The sequence below is a fragment of the Scyliorhinus torazame genome, chromosome 3 (genome assembly GCF_047496885.1).
Source record: "Scyliorhinus torazame isolate Kashiwa2021f chromosome 3, sScyTor2.1, whole genome shotgun sequence".
Taxonomy (NCBI): domain Eukaryota; kingdom Metazoa; phylum Chordata; class Chondrichthyes; order Carcharhiniformes; family Scyliorhinidae; genus Scyliorhinus; species Scyliorhinus torazame.
The window spans coordinates 436,285-452,130 of NC_092709.1; the positions used below are offsets into that span (position 1 = coordinate 436,285).

Here is a 15,846-nt window from a genome sequence, read left to right on the forward strand (position 1 = left end):
CAGATTTCACCAGACCCCCGAACCCATTGGGACGGATTAAAGAGCATCCATTTTGTTTAATGTATTCTATGCAATAAAGAGATGTAAACCTCTGTGTCTGACTGCCAGGCCAGAGACATTTGTGTGCTGCTATTTTGTACAGTTTAAGATGTATAGATTATTTTTGGATTGTTTGTATTTTTGGATGGTTTAAATGAGGATAGTTTATTGAGAATAGTTAGAGGTTCCAGTATTTTTATTTTTCTGTAACGCATGTATTAATGTCATAGCGCCCCGTAGCATTTTTTGATAATGAATATATTTTAAATGGTTCAGGTAAAATTGTGTTGCTTAGGATAGGACAGTGTAGAGCCTAAGCATGGGTGCCCCGGGGATCAGAGGATGAAGACGCCAAGGTAATGTGATCCTTCACGCTTCGCGTTGAGGATCACAAGGAGGGCGTGTAGCCATCTGGGATGGCCACGTCCCAATTACAAAATGGACACTTGCAAAGACTGCAGGGAAAATTGGATAATGCTAAGAAACAAGCAGGTGCAAGCCCTGTCTGTTGATTAGAACCTTAAACGCTCAGACAGGACAGAAACTACCAAACGATTTACATACTAATGAGCCATCTCCGGGGACAAAAGGGAAACATTTAGATACACAATGTTAGGACAGACTCCCCGGAGCCAAAAGAAGCTAAAACAAAGCTGACTGACAGTCACCAGGACACGCCCAGCGATCAGGGAACCACCCCTCTATTGGAGGAAAGTCAATACCGATGATTGGGAAAGACCCAATTAGTTGAGGCCAAGTTCAAGGCCCCCCCAAAAGTGCGCAAAGCCCTTTTGGGTATAAAAGGTATCCCCCAAGGGAGAACGCCCTCCTTTGGCTTTGGTTCTCAGCGAAGAGCGAGACCAGCCTCGCAGCTACAGCAGACCAAGTAAGTTCCAAGTCAACGCACGCTACGAGATAGACGCTCCTAGTTGCTACTCTGTAAACAGCTCAACCCAGCAGCCTCATAACCGAGCAACGGCCATTGTTCCTCTGACTGAGTGGGCGCCCAAAGCTAAGTATAGGCTTTAGTCACAGTGGTAGTTTAGTTTGTAGAGTTTATGCATGAGTAGATTTGACTGTGTGTAAATAAATGAGCATTGCTTATGAACTTACTAACTGGTGTATCGAGTCATTGATCAGTATTCGGTTCTGAACCTTGTGGCGGTATCGAAAGATACCTGGCTACTCTTGAGCAAACATGATTAAATAGAGCCAAATTAAGAACCAACCAAAAGTTAGCAACAATGGGGAGAACGTGCAAACTCCGCGCAGGCAGTGACCCGAGCCGGGAAATGAACCTGGGACCCTAGTGCTATGAAGCCACAGTGCTAACAGTGTGTTACTGTGCCGCCCCAGGGTGACGATCCTGTCGCTCTGGTCTGTCGATTCTTTCTCTAATTTGTGTATTGTTTTTTCCTGTGCTTTCACTTTCTTCCCCAATCTATCAATCGTTTTTTCTATGGTGGCCATCGCCTCTGAAACCGCCACCAGGGATTTGACCCTTATCGCCTCTTTCATGGCGGTAGTTCCTTCAGAAGGAATGCCTTCCATCCGCCTCCAGATGGTGGGGGTGGGGCTGATGCTCGCTCGTCGGCCTCCCTGTCTCTTGGGTGGCCGAGGCACCCTCCCCTCGCCCGCAGGCCAGTCCACCCGCTGCTCGTGACCTTTTCCACCACGTCTGCCGCCCCCTCGACCCTCGAGCTCCTGTTCGCTGGCATTCTGATTCTATTCCTTTCCTCAGTTGAGGTTGAGTTGCTTTCGGATTTTCAGGCAGAAATCGCCTAAAAGTGCCTATTTGGTTCTGGTCTGGAGGAGAGCCACCTGATGTGCGTCCACTCAGCACATCAGCGTCACTGGAAGGTCTTCTCGCTGATATTTAATTCTTTGATCCATTAACAAATTTTCCAAATTTATTCTGGACAGCCTCTGTTTCATTGCATTGAAGTCAGCCTGGCCTAAATCTGAAATCTTAACTGTTTCATGGTTTTCCCTGTCAAACATTATGTTCAACTCAATCATATAGAAACATATAAAATAGAATCAGGAGGAGGCCATTCGGCCCTTCGAGTCTGCTCTGCCATTCATTATGATCATGGCTAATCATCGAGTTCCCCTGATCCCGCCTCCCCCCATATCCCTCGATCTCGTTAGCCCCAAGAGCTATATCTAATTCCTTCTTGAAATTACACAAAGTTTTGGCCTCAACTACTTTCTGTGGGAGTGAATTCCACAGATTCACCACTCCCTGGGTGAAGAAATTTCTCCTCGCCTCAGTCCGAAAGGTTTACCCCTTATCCTCAAACTGACCCCTAGTTCTGGACTCCCCACCATCGGGAACATTCTTTCTGAATCTATGTACCCTGTCAAGTCCTGTTAGAATCTTATAAGTTTCTATGAGATCCCCTCTCACTCTTCTAAACTCCAATGAATATAATCCTAACCGACTTAGTCTCTCCTCATCTGACAGTCCAGCCATCCCAGGAATCAGCCGGGTAAACCTTCGCTGCTCTCCCTCCACAGCAAGAACATCCTCCCTCAGATAAGGACACCAAAACTGTGCACAATACTCCAGGTGTGGCCTCACCAATGCCCTATACCATTCCAGTAAAACATCTCTATTCCTATACTCCAATCCTCTCGCAATGAAGGCCAACGTACCATTTGCATTCTTTACTGCCTGCTGTACCTGCACACTTACTTTCAGCAACTGATGCACAAGGACATCTCGCTGAACATAGAACATTACAGCGCAGTGCAGGCCCTTCGACCCTCGATGTTGCGCCGACCTGTGAAACCACTCTAAAGCCCACCTACACTATTCCCTTATCGTCCATATGTCTATCCAATGACCATTTGAATGCCCCTAGTGTTGGCGAGTCCACTACTGTTGCAGGCAGGGCATTCCATGCCCTTACTACTCTCTGAGTAAAGAACCTACCTCTGACATATGTCCTATAGCTATCTCCCCTCAATTTAAAGCTATGTCCCCTCGTGCTAGACATCACCATCCGAGGTAAAAGGCTCTCACTGTCCACTCTATCCAATCCTCTGATCATCTTCTATGCCTCAGTTAAGTCACCTCTTAACCTTCTTCTCTCTCATGAAAACAGCCTCAAGTCCCTCAGCCTTTCCTCATAAGATCTTCCCTCCATACCAGGCAACATTCTGGTAAATCTCTTCTGCACCCTTTCCAATGCTTCCACATCCTTCCTGTAATGCGGCGACCAGATTTGCACGCAATACTCCAAATGCGGCCGCACCAGAGTTTTGTACAGCTGCAACATGACCTCATGGCTCCGAAACTCAATCCCTCTACCAATAAAAGCTAATACACTGTACGCCTTCTTAACCACCCTATCAACCTGGGTGGCAACTTTCAGGGATCTATGTACATGGACACCGAGATCTCTCTGCTCATCCACACTACCAAGAATCTTACCATTAGCCCAGTACTCTGCCTTCCTGTTATTCCTTCCAAAATGAATCACCTCACACATTTCTGCATTAAACTCCATTTGCCACCTCTCAGCCCAGCGCTGCAGCTTATCTATGTCCCTCTGTAACCTGTAACATCCTTCCGCACTGTCCACAACTCCACCGACTTTAGTGTCATCTGCAAATTTACTCACCCATCCTTCTACACCCTCCTCCAGGTCATTTATAAAAATGACAAACAGCAGTGGCCCCAAAACAGATCCTTGTGGTACACCACGAGTAACTGGACCCCAGTCTGAACATTTCCCATCAACCACCACCCTTTGCCTTCTTCCAGCTAGCCAATTTCTGATCCAAACTGCTAAATCACCCTGAATCCCATGCCTCCGTATTTTCTGCAGTAGCCTACCGTGGGGAACCTTCTCGACCTTTACTGAAATCCATATACACCACATCAACTGCTTTACCCTCATCCACCTGCTTGGTCACCTTCTCAAAGAACTCAATAAGGTTTGTGAAGCACGACCTACCCTTCACAAAACCGTGTTGACTGTCTCTAATCAAATTATTATTTTCCAGATGATTATACATCCTATCTCTTATAAATCTTTCCAAGACTTTGCCCACAACAGAAGTAAGGCTCACTGGTCTATTGTTACCGGGGTTGTCTCTACTCCCCTTCTTGAACAAGTGGGCAACATTTGCTATCCTCCAGTCTTCTGGCACTATTCCTGTAGACAAAGAATGTCCCGATGCGTGGTACATTGGCGAGACCACGCCGACGCTGCGACAACGAATGAACGGTCATCGCGCGACCATCACCAGGCAGGAATGTTCCCTTCCAGTCGGGGAACACTTCAGCAGTCAAGGGCATTCAGCCTCTGATCTCCGAGTAAGCTTTCTCCAAGGCGGCCTTCAGGACGCGCGACAACGCAGAATCGCCGAGCAGAAACTTATAGCCAAGTTCCGCACACATGAGTGCGGCCTCAACAGGGAGCTGGGATTCATGTCGCATTACATTCATTCCCCACCATCTGGCCTGCGAAATCCTACCAACTGTCCTGGCTTGAGACAATTCACACCTCTTTAACCTGGGGTTACCCCTACTTCTGGATCTGTAAAGACTTAATTACCTACAAATGCGCACATTCGAAGCATTGTCTGGCACCTTTGAATTTGTCTATATATGTGTTTCTGGAACACACCTCTTCATTCACCTGAGGAAGGAGCAGCGCTCCGAAAGCTAGTGAAATCGAAACAAATCTGTTGGACTTTAACCTGGTGTTGTAAGACTTCTTACTATAAAATTGAATGTCTTCTTGTTGGTTCGAAGACCTTTTTTGGCAAAAAACCTTCTTGATCGCACTAAAGGAAATTGCTTCCTCTCTGCCATGTGCTAGTCTGCATATCTCAATTTCTATGATTTAAACTGCCCCATTAAATTCACTCTGCTTTTGCTACATGCTTGTTTAACATCTGCATTTATACCAACTTCACTGTCTCTGGGTCAAAATCCAGAAACTCCCTAACAGCACTGTGGGTGTACCTACACCCCGTGGATTGCAGCGGTTCAAGAAGGTGGCTCACTACCACTACCTTGAGAAAAATGATGGATGACCAATAAATGGTGGCCTAGCTTGTCACGCCCACATCCTGTGAATGATTAATTTCCTTAAAGCTATTATCCCAACGTTATCCATGATGGTCTTGCTGTCTCAACCTTGCCCCTTGCCTGAGGTGCGGTGACCCTCAGGTTAGATCACCCCAGTCAGCTCTCCCCCTCAAAGGGGAAACAGCTACTGCTCACCTGGGACCGTGCTGACTTTACCTTTATTTGGGGATCTATATACAACTCCCATGAAGTGTTGAGACATTTTGTGTTTCTTAATTTTACCTCAAAGTCTCTGTTGCCGCCTTAATTTTGTTGCATATTCTCATAATTTAAATGATTCCATCCTTAACAACTAAGATTACTCCTCCCCTACCAGTTTAAGGGGAGGCAATGGTGTAGTGTTATTGTCGCTGGACTAGTGACCCAGAGTCATGTTCTGGGGACCTGGGTTCAAATCCCGCCACGGCAGATGTGAAATTTGAATTCAATAAAAAATCTGGAATTGAAAGTCTAATGATGACCATGAAACCATTGTCGGTTGTCATAAAAACCCATCTGGTTCACTAATGTCCTTCAGGGAAGGAAATCTGCCATCCTTACCTGGTCTGGCCTACATGTGACTCCAGACCCACAGCAATGTGGTTGTCTCTTGGATGACCCCAGGGATGGGCAATAAATGCTGGCCCGGCCAGCGACGCCCACATCGCATGAACGAATAAAGAAGAAAAAAAAGTTTCCCGATTATTCCTGTGAATTTAATAAACTTGAATCTTACAACCATGACTCAGGGTGGCTGCCATTGTGATTAGAACCAGGAAGTGGATTGTTTTGGAGCAAGCTATTGAAATGTTTAAATCTTTTTAATAAGTGGACTTTTCTCTTTATGTTCCCACCTGACCCCTCATATTTACCTCCAGGTAATCTCAGCAAAGCAGATAGAGAACTTATTATTGTGGCCACGAGTGCTAATAATCACTGTCCTTACTGCGTCATTGCACATAGTGCCCTGCACCGGATATATTCCAAAAATCCAGTTCTAGCAGATCAGGTGAGTAAGAATGAAATAGTCTGTCTGGGCAAAAGCAGAGCTTTGCAATTAACTGTCACTGGTCTGTTTGGTGATTTCACGTCCATTCTGTCTGTTCTCTTTAGGTGGTAGTGAACAGTCAGTTGGCTGACCTGGATGATCGGCAACATGCCATGTTGGATTTTGCTCTGGCTGTGAGCAATGCAGCAAACATCAGTGACGATCATCTAAAAAAACTGGAAGTGCATGGGTTTGATCGTGACGATGCCTGGGACATTGCCACGATAACCGCTTTCTTTGCAATGTCCAACCGTCTGGCTCACCTCAATGATTTATGTCCGAATGAAGAGTTCTATACATTGGGAAGATTGCCCAGGGAGAAGGATAAGAGTGAGGGTTAAGATCATCTGATTTCCACGTTCTGTTTCTGATTCAACCTGCTGTTTATTTGGAAAGTAGCATTATTTAAGTTTGAAGTGATGGCTCTGGATCCCTGACTACTCGTTAAAAGCAAAATTAAACTAGAATCAAAAATAAGAGAATGGTTTCCATACAAAGCAGAATTCAAACTACCAATATTTAAAATTAGGAAGTAAGAAATTTGTAATTGAGGATTTATCCTAAAAACAGCAAAGGAAGCAAATGTTATGGATGGGATTGCACTCCCAATGATTTTGTACAGTTTTATACACAAGTAAACAGGTATGTACATTATATAGACATACCTGGCACCCTTTGTCGTCTCAGCACACAGTTACTGGTGTGATGGAACTATATTCAACTGCTTCCGGTGTTGAAATAAATCAACAATTTGCTTTTCCTTTTATTTGTCTAATAATGTACATGGAATTAATGTGCAGATTCAACCTGCTGGAGTATTGGTTTAAAATTGATTCTTAAATTATAAATTTGACTCTTTACAGCCTCTGAAATGACCTAGCCAGTCATTTTGTTCAGGGGCAATTAGGGATGGTTAACAAACGCTGTTCCAGCCAACAACATCCTCATCCTATTAAAGGATAAAAAAGGAACATGAAAAATGAAAATCGCTTCTTGTCACGAGTAGGCTTCAATGAAGTTACTGTGAAAAGCCCCTAGTCGCCACATTCCGGCAACTGTTCGGGGAGGCTGGTACGGGAATCGAACCGTGCTGCTGGCCTGCGTTGGTCTGCTTTCAAAGCCAGCGATTTAGCCCTGTGCTAAACCAGCCCCTCCAACATGTTGGAGGTTTTCAAAAAATTGATAGACGTACGATTTTAATTGTAGCTTTAAGAATGTACAGTGATCCTAATTAATAGAATTTCACATTACATTTCCTGTACTAATTGCTTAGCTAGCTAGCTGAAGAGACAGCCAGTTATGTTTGAACAACAGTTTTCAGTAATTCCCTACAATGATGCTGAAATGAGAAAATTATCATTCTCGGCACCTCCATTGTAGAAAGGTGATTAGAGCCACAGAAATGGTACAGTAAATGTAGACTCTAATGGTGCCACCAGTAAGAGGTTATAGTTATGAGAAAAGGCTTGAAAGATTGAAACTCTTTTCACAAACAATCATGGCACGAGCTAAAAGAGATTTTCCATATTATGAAGAATTTTGAGGGTAAGCCGGACATGATACTTTCAATGGTTGGTAAATCAGTAACAAATGGCAGAGGGGATATTGTAAACCAGCAACTGGGGACGTCAGGACATTTTTCCAAGGTGAGAATATTCTGGTCATTGAGGCGGAGACTGACATTTAAATAGGAATTAAAAAGTGAATTAAAAAGCAGTCAGAAAGTACAGGAGAATTGGATTAGAGCAGATTACTCCCTTCACAACTGGCACTGTTTTTAGCCAGAATGGCTGTTTCTGTATCGCGATTTTGATAAATTCCATTTAAATTTGGAGGAAGTGAATTTGAATGAAATCCTAAAAATCCTATGCAATCACGAGAATAACTGCAGGTTGCACACCAATTTAATTCTCATTTAAAAATTAAAATTCCTTGCAACTTTTAACCAATTTAATCTAACTACTTCCCTAATGTGTGGATTAAAGGAACTTTATGACCCATGGAATACAAAACCAACCTGTTGTAAGTTGACCATAACTCATTCAAATCATGTTTCAGACCTTTTATCTTGTATCCTTTATGCTAACAAAGGGACGAAAAATACCTTTGGTTAGTTCAACAACTTTCCTCTATATACCTGCCCCTTTACCTCTTCCATGCTTAACATCCCAGGCCCAAAACACTCATTCCAGGTTAAGCAGCGTTTCACTTGCATCTCTTCCAATTTGGTCTACTGCATTCGCTGCTCCCAATGTGGTCTCCTCTATATCGGAGCGATCTTTGCTGAGCACCTTTGGTCTGTGCGCATTCAAGACCCTGACCTTCCGTTGCTTGCCATTTTAACACAAGACCCTGCCCCCATGCCCACATGTCTGTTCTTGGCCTGCTGCAATGTTCCAGTGAAGCTCGACGCAAACTGGAGGAACAACATCACATCTTCCGGTTAGGCACGCTACAGCCTTCCGGTCTCAACATCGAATTCAACAACTTCAGATGATCAGCTCTACCCCACCTCGACCCATTTGTTTTCATTTCAATTCAACTCTTTTACCATTTCTTTCTTTCTTAATATACATTTAATTCCCCCCCCCCCCCCCCCCAATCTTATCCACCTTTCCTTCACCTCTCTCTTTGCTTCCCCCTTCCCCTCCCCCCACATCTACAGTTCATCCTCAGATGTTAGTTTCCCTGCTGTTTGGCCTTTCACACCTTTTGTTCTCTCTGGGGACTGCCATTCGCGCTCTTTCCCCTTGGTTTCTGTGGCCATTAGCACCCGGTTTCCCTGGGTTTCTGTGGCTATGACTCATCATTCTCACTCCACAGTATAAATATTTCCCACTTTGTCTGTTAGTTTTGACAAAGAGTCATCGGACTCAAAACGTTCGCTCTTTTCTCTCCCTACAGGTGCTGCCAGACTTGCTGGGATTTTCCAGCATTTTCTCTTTTGTTTCAGATTCCAGCATCTGCAGTAATTTGCTTTCATCCTCTATATAACATTTTGAATGAAGAAAACCATTCCTCAGTGCTGGGCATGTTTTTGGGTTTGTGCACTGATATTTCCTTTGGCTCACTATTAAAAATAAGTAGGCCCCACAATCTGCTATGGACATCTGCACAATGCAACAGAGAGGCCTTGGGGTGTTTAGACTGAAATATTTGTGAACATAGAGCTGAAAAAATGATATTTCTGGCACAATGACGATGCAGTATGATAGTGTTTAAAATTCAATTCTGTTTCATGTTATTATCCATGCAGAAATATTACTTGTTTGACAAAGAATAACAACAAACGAGAAGCAAAGGTGTAAGGATTCATGCAAACAAGACATAATTTCATGCCAGATTGACTTTGATTTTTTTTTCCAATTAAGGGGCAATTTAACGTGGCCAATGCACCTAACCTGCATATCTTTGAGTTGTTGGGGTAAAACCCACGTAGACATGGGGCGAATGGGCAAACTCCACACGGACAGTGACCCAGAGCCGGGATTCGAACCCGGGTCCTCAGCGCCACAGTCCCAGTGCTAACCACTGTGCCACATGCCACCCACCAGATTAACTTTGATGACTAAAACACTTGGCACTGAAGTCTCCACACTGGAGCACAGAAATTTGAAGAACTGCCCTCAGATTGCCACAGAAAAGGCCATTGCAGGAAGGCAGATGTGGTGGTAGCCCCTGAGTCAGTGAATAACAGCTGACAATGCCCCCACTGCAGTCAACAATGTCTTGCTCGAATTATACTGTAGAAATGAATCATTGGTAATGATGCAACGCCAAAGCTGACCTTTAATTATTTACAAATCATTTCGCACAATATGAAATACAAATTTAAATAAACAAGCAAAATGTTGTTTATACTACAGTGTTATACAGAGGTTGGGGCTGGTGGGGGAGACAGAATTAATGGTTGGAGAGCTATCAGGTGACTAAAAGCTTGTTTGAAGGGATGGTTTCGAAAATGACAATTGGAAAAAAAAGAATTGGTACTCTAAATTTAAAACAAAAACAAAGGAAGGGTGCAGCATTGGAGGAAGCTGATCATTTCAAGTGAGAGATTTTAAACAAATATACTCGGTAGCCTCCTCTTCCTGCTGGACTTGTGGGATTGCCTGTTTTCATTGCCTATGGTAAAGAGCCCAGGTTTGGAAATGATTATCATTGACAATTAGGAAGTATTTATGCAGAACTTTCCTTCAGGAATTTATATTAGTGGATAAAATGCAGGAGGAGAAAGATTATGTGATTGTACAAAGAGCAATTGAGTGGCTAAATGTTTGTCTTACCTGCGCTTTACATGGAAACTACAAATGCTCGTCAGTCCAGTTATGTCTGTCATAACCATTTACTCATTACTGAACTGTTGTTTCTGAAAGCTTGTGCACTCCTTGGGAAACCATTTTATGTAATTAAGGATTTTAATGAAAAGCTGGTACTGGAGGTATTTGAACTTGGGTTTGCTTACAAGGTGATCACTTTGGAATTGCTAACAGCTGATCAAATCTTTGATTTTTTTTGTGCTAAATTAAATGTTTTATGTTGCTGTACAACAAGTTAGGTTTTTAAAACGTGTAAAATATTAAGTACAGGATCTCCAGAATATGAATAGAACTTTGTACAAACAGCCTGGAGACTGTTGTCACTGCAGCAAATGTTACTGATTGGAATGTTTTTCAGTTTTCGCTAAGTAACTATTTACCTGCTGTTTGGCGTTTTGTAATGAACATGGGCGGGATTCTCTGATTTTGAGGCTATGTCCGGAGGAAGTGTCTACTCTTATGACCAAAAAGTCAGCCCCGCCCCTGCACCGATGCTCCTCCCCGGGGGGGGGGGGGGGATAGTAGCCGTGCTACATAAAACTCCCGGCTTTACCTGCAGATACGGGTGGAGAATTGCCAGGTCCGTACAACATGGGGCCGGCCGCACGTGGACCCGGCCTGCCAGATAGTGCTTCCCTGTAATGCCCCTTGCCACCTGAAGTTAAATCGAGTTAAGTGCTGTCAATTTCCAGCTCAGCACTGTCAATCACAGCCCATTCGGAGAAATGAATGAAAGGCTTGCAGCTAAAGGATCTGAGGGAATTAAACACAGGTCACTGCTTTTCTCTTTCCAGGAATGGGCACGTGGTGCTTCCTGTGTCTGAGCCACCAGGTGTGTGCCCAGGTGACTGTTACAACAGTTTTTTCACTGCCCCTGCCTGGACTGCTCTCTAGCCTCCAGACAGGGCTTTCTTTTCTGGATGGTCTGGGGAGGAGGGGAGTGGGCTCCTTTAGCTAGGGAGTCTCTGTGGGGGAGCTGGTTCCTTTATTTAGGGGATCCCTTTAGTTAAGGCGTCTCTGGGGCGGGGGGGAGTTCCTTTATTTAGGAGGTATGTGGAGGATCCCTTTAGTTGGAAGGTTTCTTGGGGGGTCCCCCAATCTAGGCGGTCTTGTGGGGGCACCCCCCCTATCCAGGGGATGTCACGGGGGCGTCCCCCTATCTGGGAATGTCACAGGAGACGTCCCCCTATCTGAAAAATGAAATGAAAATGAAAATCACTTATTGTCACAAGTAGGCTTCAAATGAAGTTACTGTGAAAAGCCCCTAGTCGCCACATTCCGGCACCTGTTCAGAGAGGCTGGTACGGGATTTGAACCGTGCTGTTGGCCTACCTTGATCTGCTTCAAAGCCAGCGATTTAGCCCTGTGCTAAACAGCCCCGATGGGGCTGTGGTGGGGGGCGTCCCCCTATCTGGATACGTGGTGGGGCGCCCCCTATCTGGATACAAGGTGGGGGGCGTCCCCCTATCTGGATACGTGGTGGGGGCGCCCCCCCTATCTGGATACGTGGTGGGAGGCGTCCCCCTATCTGGATACGTGGTGGGGGGCGTCCCCCTATCTGGATACGTGGTGGGGGCGTCCCCCTATCTGGATACGTGGTGGGGGGCGTCCCCCTATCTGGATACGTGGTGGGAGGCGTCCCCCTATCTGGATACGTGGTGGGGGGCGCCCTCCCTATCTGGATACCTGGTGGGAGGCGTCCCCCTATCTGGATACGTGGTGGGGGCACCCCCCTATCTGGATACATGGTGGGGGCACCTCCCTATCTGGATACGTGGTGGGGGGCGTCCCCCTATCTGGATACCTGGTGGGAGGCGTCCCCCTATCTGGATACGTGGTGGGGGGCGTCCCCCTATCTGGATACATGGTGGGAGGCGTCCCCCTATCTGGATACGTGGTGGGGGCGCCCCCCTATCTGGATACATGGTGGGAGGTGTCCCCCTAGCTGGATACGTGGTGGGGCGCCCCCCCCCTATCTGGATACATGGTGGGAGGCGTCCCCCTATCTGGATACATGGTGGGAGGCGTCCCCCTATCTGGATACGTGGTGGGGGGCGTCCCCCTATCTGGATACATGGTGGGGGCGTCCCCCTATCTGGATACATGGTGGGAGGCGTCCCCCTATCTGGATACATGGTGGGAGGCGTCCCCCTATCTGGATACGTGGTGGGGGCGTCCCCCTATCTGGATACGTGGTGGGGGGCGTCCCCCTATCTGGATACGTGGTGGGGGCGCCCCCCCCTATCTGGATACGTGGTGGGGGCACCCTCCCTATCTGGATACATGGTGGGGGGTGTCCCCCTATCTGGATACATGGTGGGGGGCGTCCCCCTATCTGGATACGTGGTGGGGGGCGTCCCCCTATCTGGGGGTCTCTAGGGGGGTGGCGTCCCCCTATCTGGGGGTCTCTAGGGGGGTGGCGTCCCCCTATCTGGGGGTCTCTAGGGGGGTGGTCAACCACGAGACCTCACTATCGGGCCGCCTGCTCATAATGGCAGCGCGGAAGCGACAATCCGTCGTATTCCTCGGCAGCATAAATCTGCCTAGCGAGCGATACGGACTTGCTTCCTGATTCTGGGAGCACAAATCACTTCCGACGAAACAACATTGTCTCCCAAACGGAGAATCCTGCCCATGAAAAATAGCATGTGGGTGTACATGAATATTCTTAAGGCAAAATATTTGGAGCAAGGGTTATGGAGTTGGATTTACCGTTACAGATTGTCTTTTTGAGCACAGAGTGTTCTTCAAAACCTTTCTCCTCTGTAATTGTTTTACTGGTGGCTGTTGAGGGTTCTGAGCATATTAGGTAGGCTTTTTCAGTCGGCAAGAGGTGTTTTACTAGAGCTCCTATTCTCATAGTTATTACTGTTAATGCTGTTCTGCTGAGTTACTGTTATTGTCAAACTTAATTATTTATTTATATAAAGTTCCTTTAAACAATGCATTCGACTAGTTTCTTTCTGGTTTCAAGTTACCACATTTACAATTTCATTTTTTTACTGTTAATGTGACTTATGAGCAAAATTGTAGCTCAGAATAAAAAGGACAGGAGCAACATCGATATGGAATTGGCTGAGTGACAGGGGAAACAATTGTGGTTAATGGATGTTTCTCAGCTTGGGGGAAGGTTTGTACTGGGATTCCCCAGGGGATCAAAGTTGCGACCCTTGCTTTTCCTGATCTATATTTACCTAGACCTTGGTGTACAGGGAACAATTTCAAAGTGACCTGTGAGGCAGATAGTGAGGAACATCAAAAGGGTAAGTTGGTGGAATGGGAAGGCAGTTGGCACCTGAAGTTCAATGAGGAGAAATGTAAAGGGATTAATTTTGGTAAGAAGAATATGAAGAAACAATATAAAATAACAGGCACAATTCTAAAGGGGGAGCAGGAGCAGAGAGGCCGGGGGTGTATATTTACATAGGTTATTAAAGGTCACAGGACAAGTTGAGAGCCAATGGGCAGCACGGTAGGACAGTGGTTAGCACTGTTGCTTCACAGTGCCAGGGTCCCAGGTTCGATTCCTGGCTTGGGTCACTATCTGTGCGGAGTCTGCACGTTCTCCCCGTGTCTGCGTGGGTTTCCTCCGGGTGCTCTGGTTTCCTCCCACAAGTCCCGAAAGACATGCTTGGTAGGTGGATTGGACATTCTGAATTCTCCCTCTGTCTACCCGAACAGGCGCCAGATTGTGGCGATTAGGGGCTTTTCACAGTAACTTCATTGCAGTGTTAATGTAAGCCTACTTGTGACAATAAAGATTTTTAAAAAACATTTCTCCCACACCAACCTTCATAATCTTTATTACTGCCACAAGTAGGCTTACATTAACACTGCAATTACGTTACTGTGGAAAAAACGCTAGTATCCGCTTTCTGTCTCCCTTTTTGAATAAATGAATTTAATTTGCTACTTTCCAATCTAATGGAATCTTCTCCAGATCTGGGGAATTTTGGAAAATTAAAACCAATGCATCAACTATCTTCCTCACCATCTCTATCAAGGCCTGAGGGTGAAGTCCATCTGGACCGAGGGATTTGTCAGCCGCAGACCCAACAATTTGCTCAGTACCACTTCCCTGAGGATTGTAATTTTTCTGAGTTCCTCCCTCTTCCATTTCCTGATTTGCAGCCCCGATTTCCTGGGATGTTATTTGTATCCTCTACATGAAGACTGATGCAAAATACCTGTTGAATTCCCTACTGTCCATTATCAATTCCCCAGACGCACTTTCTTTAGGACCAAAGTTCACTTTGTTCACTCTTTTCTTATTTAAGTATCTATGGAGACTTTTACTGTCAGTTTTTATATTTCTAGCTATCTTTTGCTCGTACTCTAATTTTTCCCTCCATATTAATGTTTTTGTCATTCTTTGATGTTCTTTATAGTCTGTCCAATCTCCTGAGCCACCACCGACAACAATTATATGCTATTAGGGACTGGTTTAGCACACTGGGCTAAATCGCTGGCTTTTAAAGCAGACCATGGCAGGCCAGCAGCACGGTTCAATTCCCGTACCAGCCTCCCCGAACAGACGCCGGAATGTGGCGACTAGGGGCTTTTCACAGTAACTTCATTTGAAGCCTACTTGTGACAATAAGCGATTTTCATTTCATTTTTTCATTTCTTTAAGTTTGATACTGTCTTTAAAATTTTAGTTAACCAGTTGGTGGGTTTGCCCCTTTGAATTTTTCTCGCTGATTGGAATGTACCCTGTATATTCTGAAATATCCCTTTAAGTGTCTGACACTGCGTCTCTATTGCCCAATTGCTTATTTTTAACATTGCTGGGTAGATGTCAGTGTTGTAGCTGCACTGGAACAGCTTGGCTAGGGGTGCGGCAAGTTCTGGAATACAGATCTTTAGTACTATTGCTGGTATATCATCAGTGCCCTGAGCTTTTGCAGTACCAAAGCTTTCAGCCTTGGTATCATGTGGATTGAATCGGTTGAAGACTGACATCTGTGATGCTGGGGACCTCCATAGGTCATAGAATGGTTACAGCACAGATTTGGCCCCTTGTGTTCGCACTGGCTCTCAAGAGCAATTCACCAAGTCACTTCTCTGCCTTCTCCAGCAAACCTGCAAAATTTTTCTTTTCAGATAATGATCCAATTGCCTTTTGAATGTGTTGATTGAACCTGCCTCTACCACACTCTCAGGCAGTGGATTCCAGATCCTGATAGCATGAAAATATTTACCCTCATGTCGCCATTCATTCTTTTATCAATTACCTTGAATCTGTGCCCTCGTTTTTGATCCTTCCATGAATGGGAATAATTTCTACCTATTTACTCTGTCCAGACCCTCTCATGACTTTGAATACATAAAAGAACATAAGAACTAGGAGCAGG

At 45.4% G+C, this 15,846-nt stretch overlaps 1 protein-coding gene across 3 annotated transcripts in view; it reads left to right on the forward strand.

Moving 5' to 3' along the window:
* The window catches only part of LOC140408237 (uncharacterized), a 28,447-nt gene extending 15,010 nt beyond the window's left edge, over nt 1–13,437 (forward strand). For 2 of the 3 annotated variants that reach the window (XM_072495174.1, XM_072495172.1), the window contains 2 exons: nt 6,004–6,134; nt 6,239–13,437. In XM_072495174.1, the coding sequence (XP_072351275.1) occupies nt 6,004–6,134; nt 6,239–6,514 (407 nt within the window). In that variant the 3' untranslated portion in view covers nt 6,515–13,437. The remainder of the gene's footprint in view (nt 1–6,003; nt 6,135–6,238) is intronic. The other variant, XR_011940071.1, reaches the window with a different exon arrangement.
* Nucleotides 13,438–15,846: the final 2,409 nt, after the last annotated feature.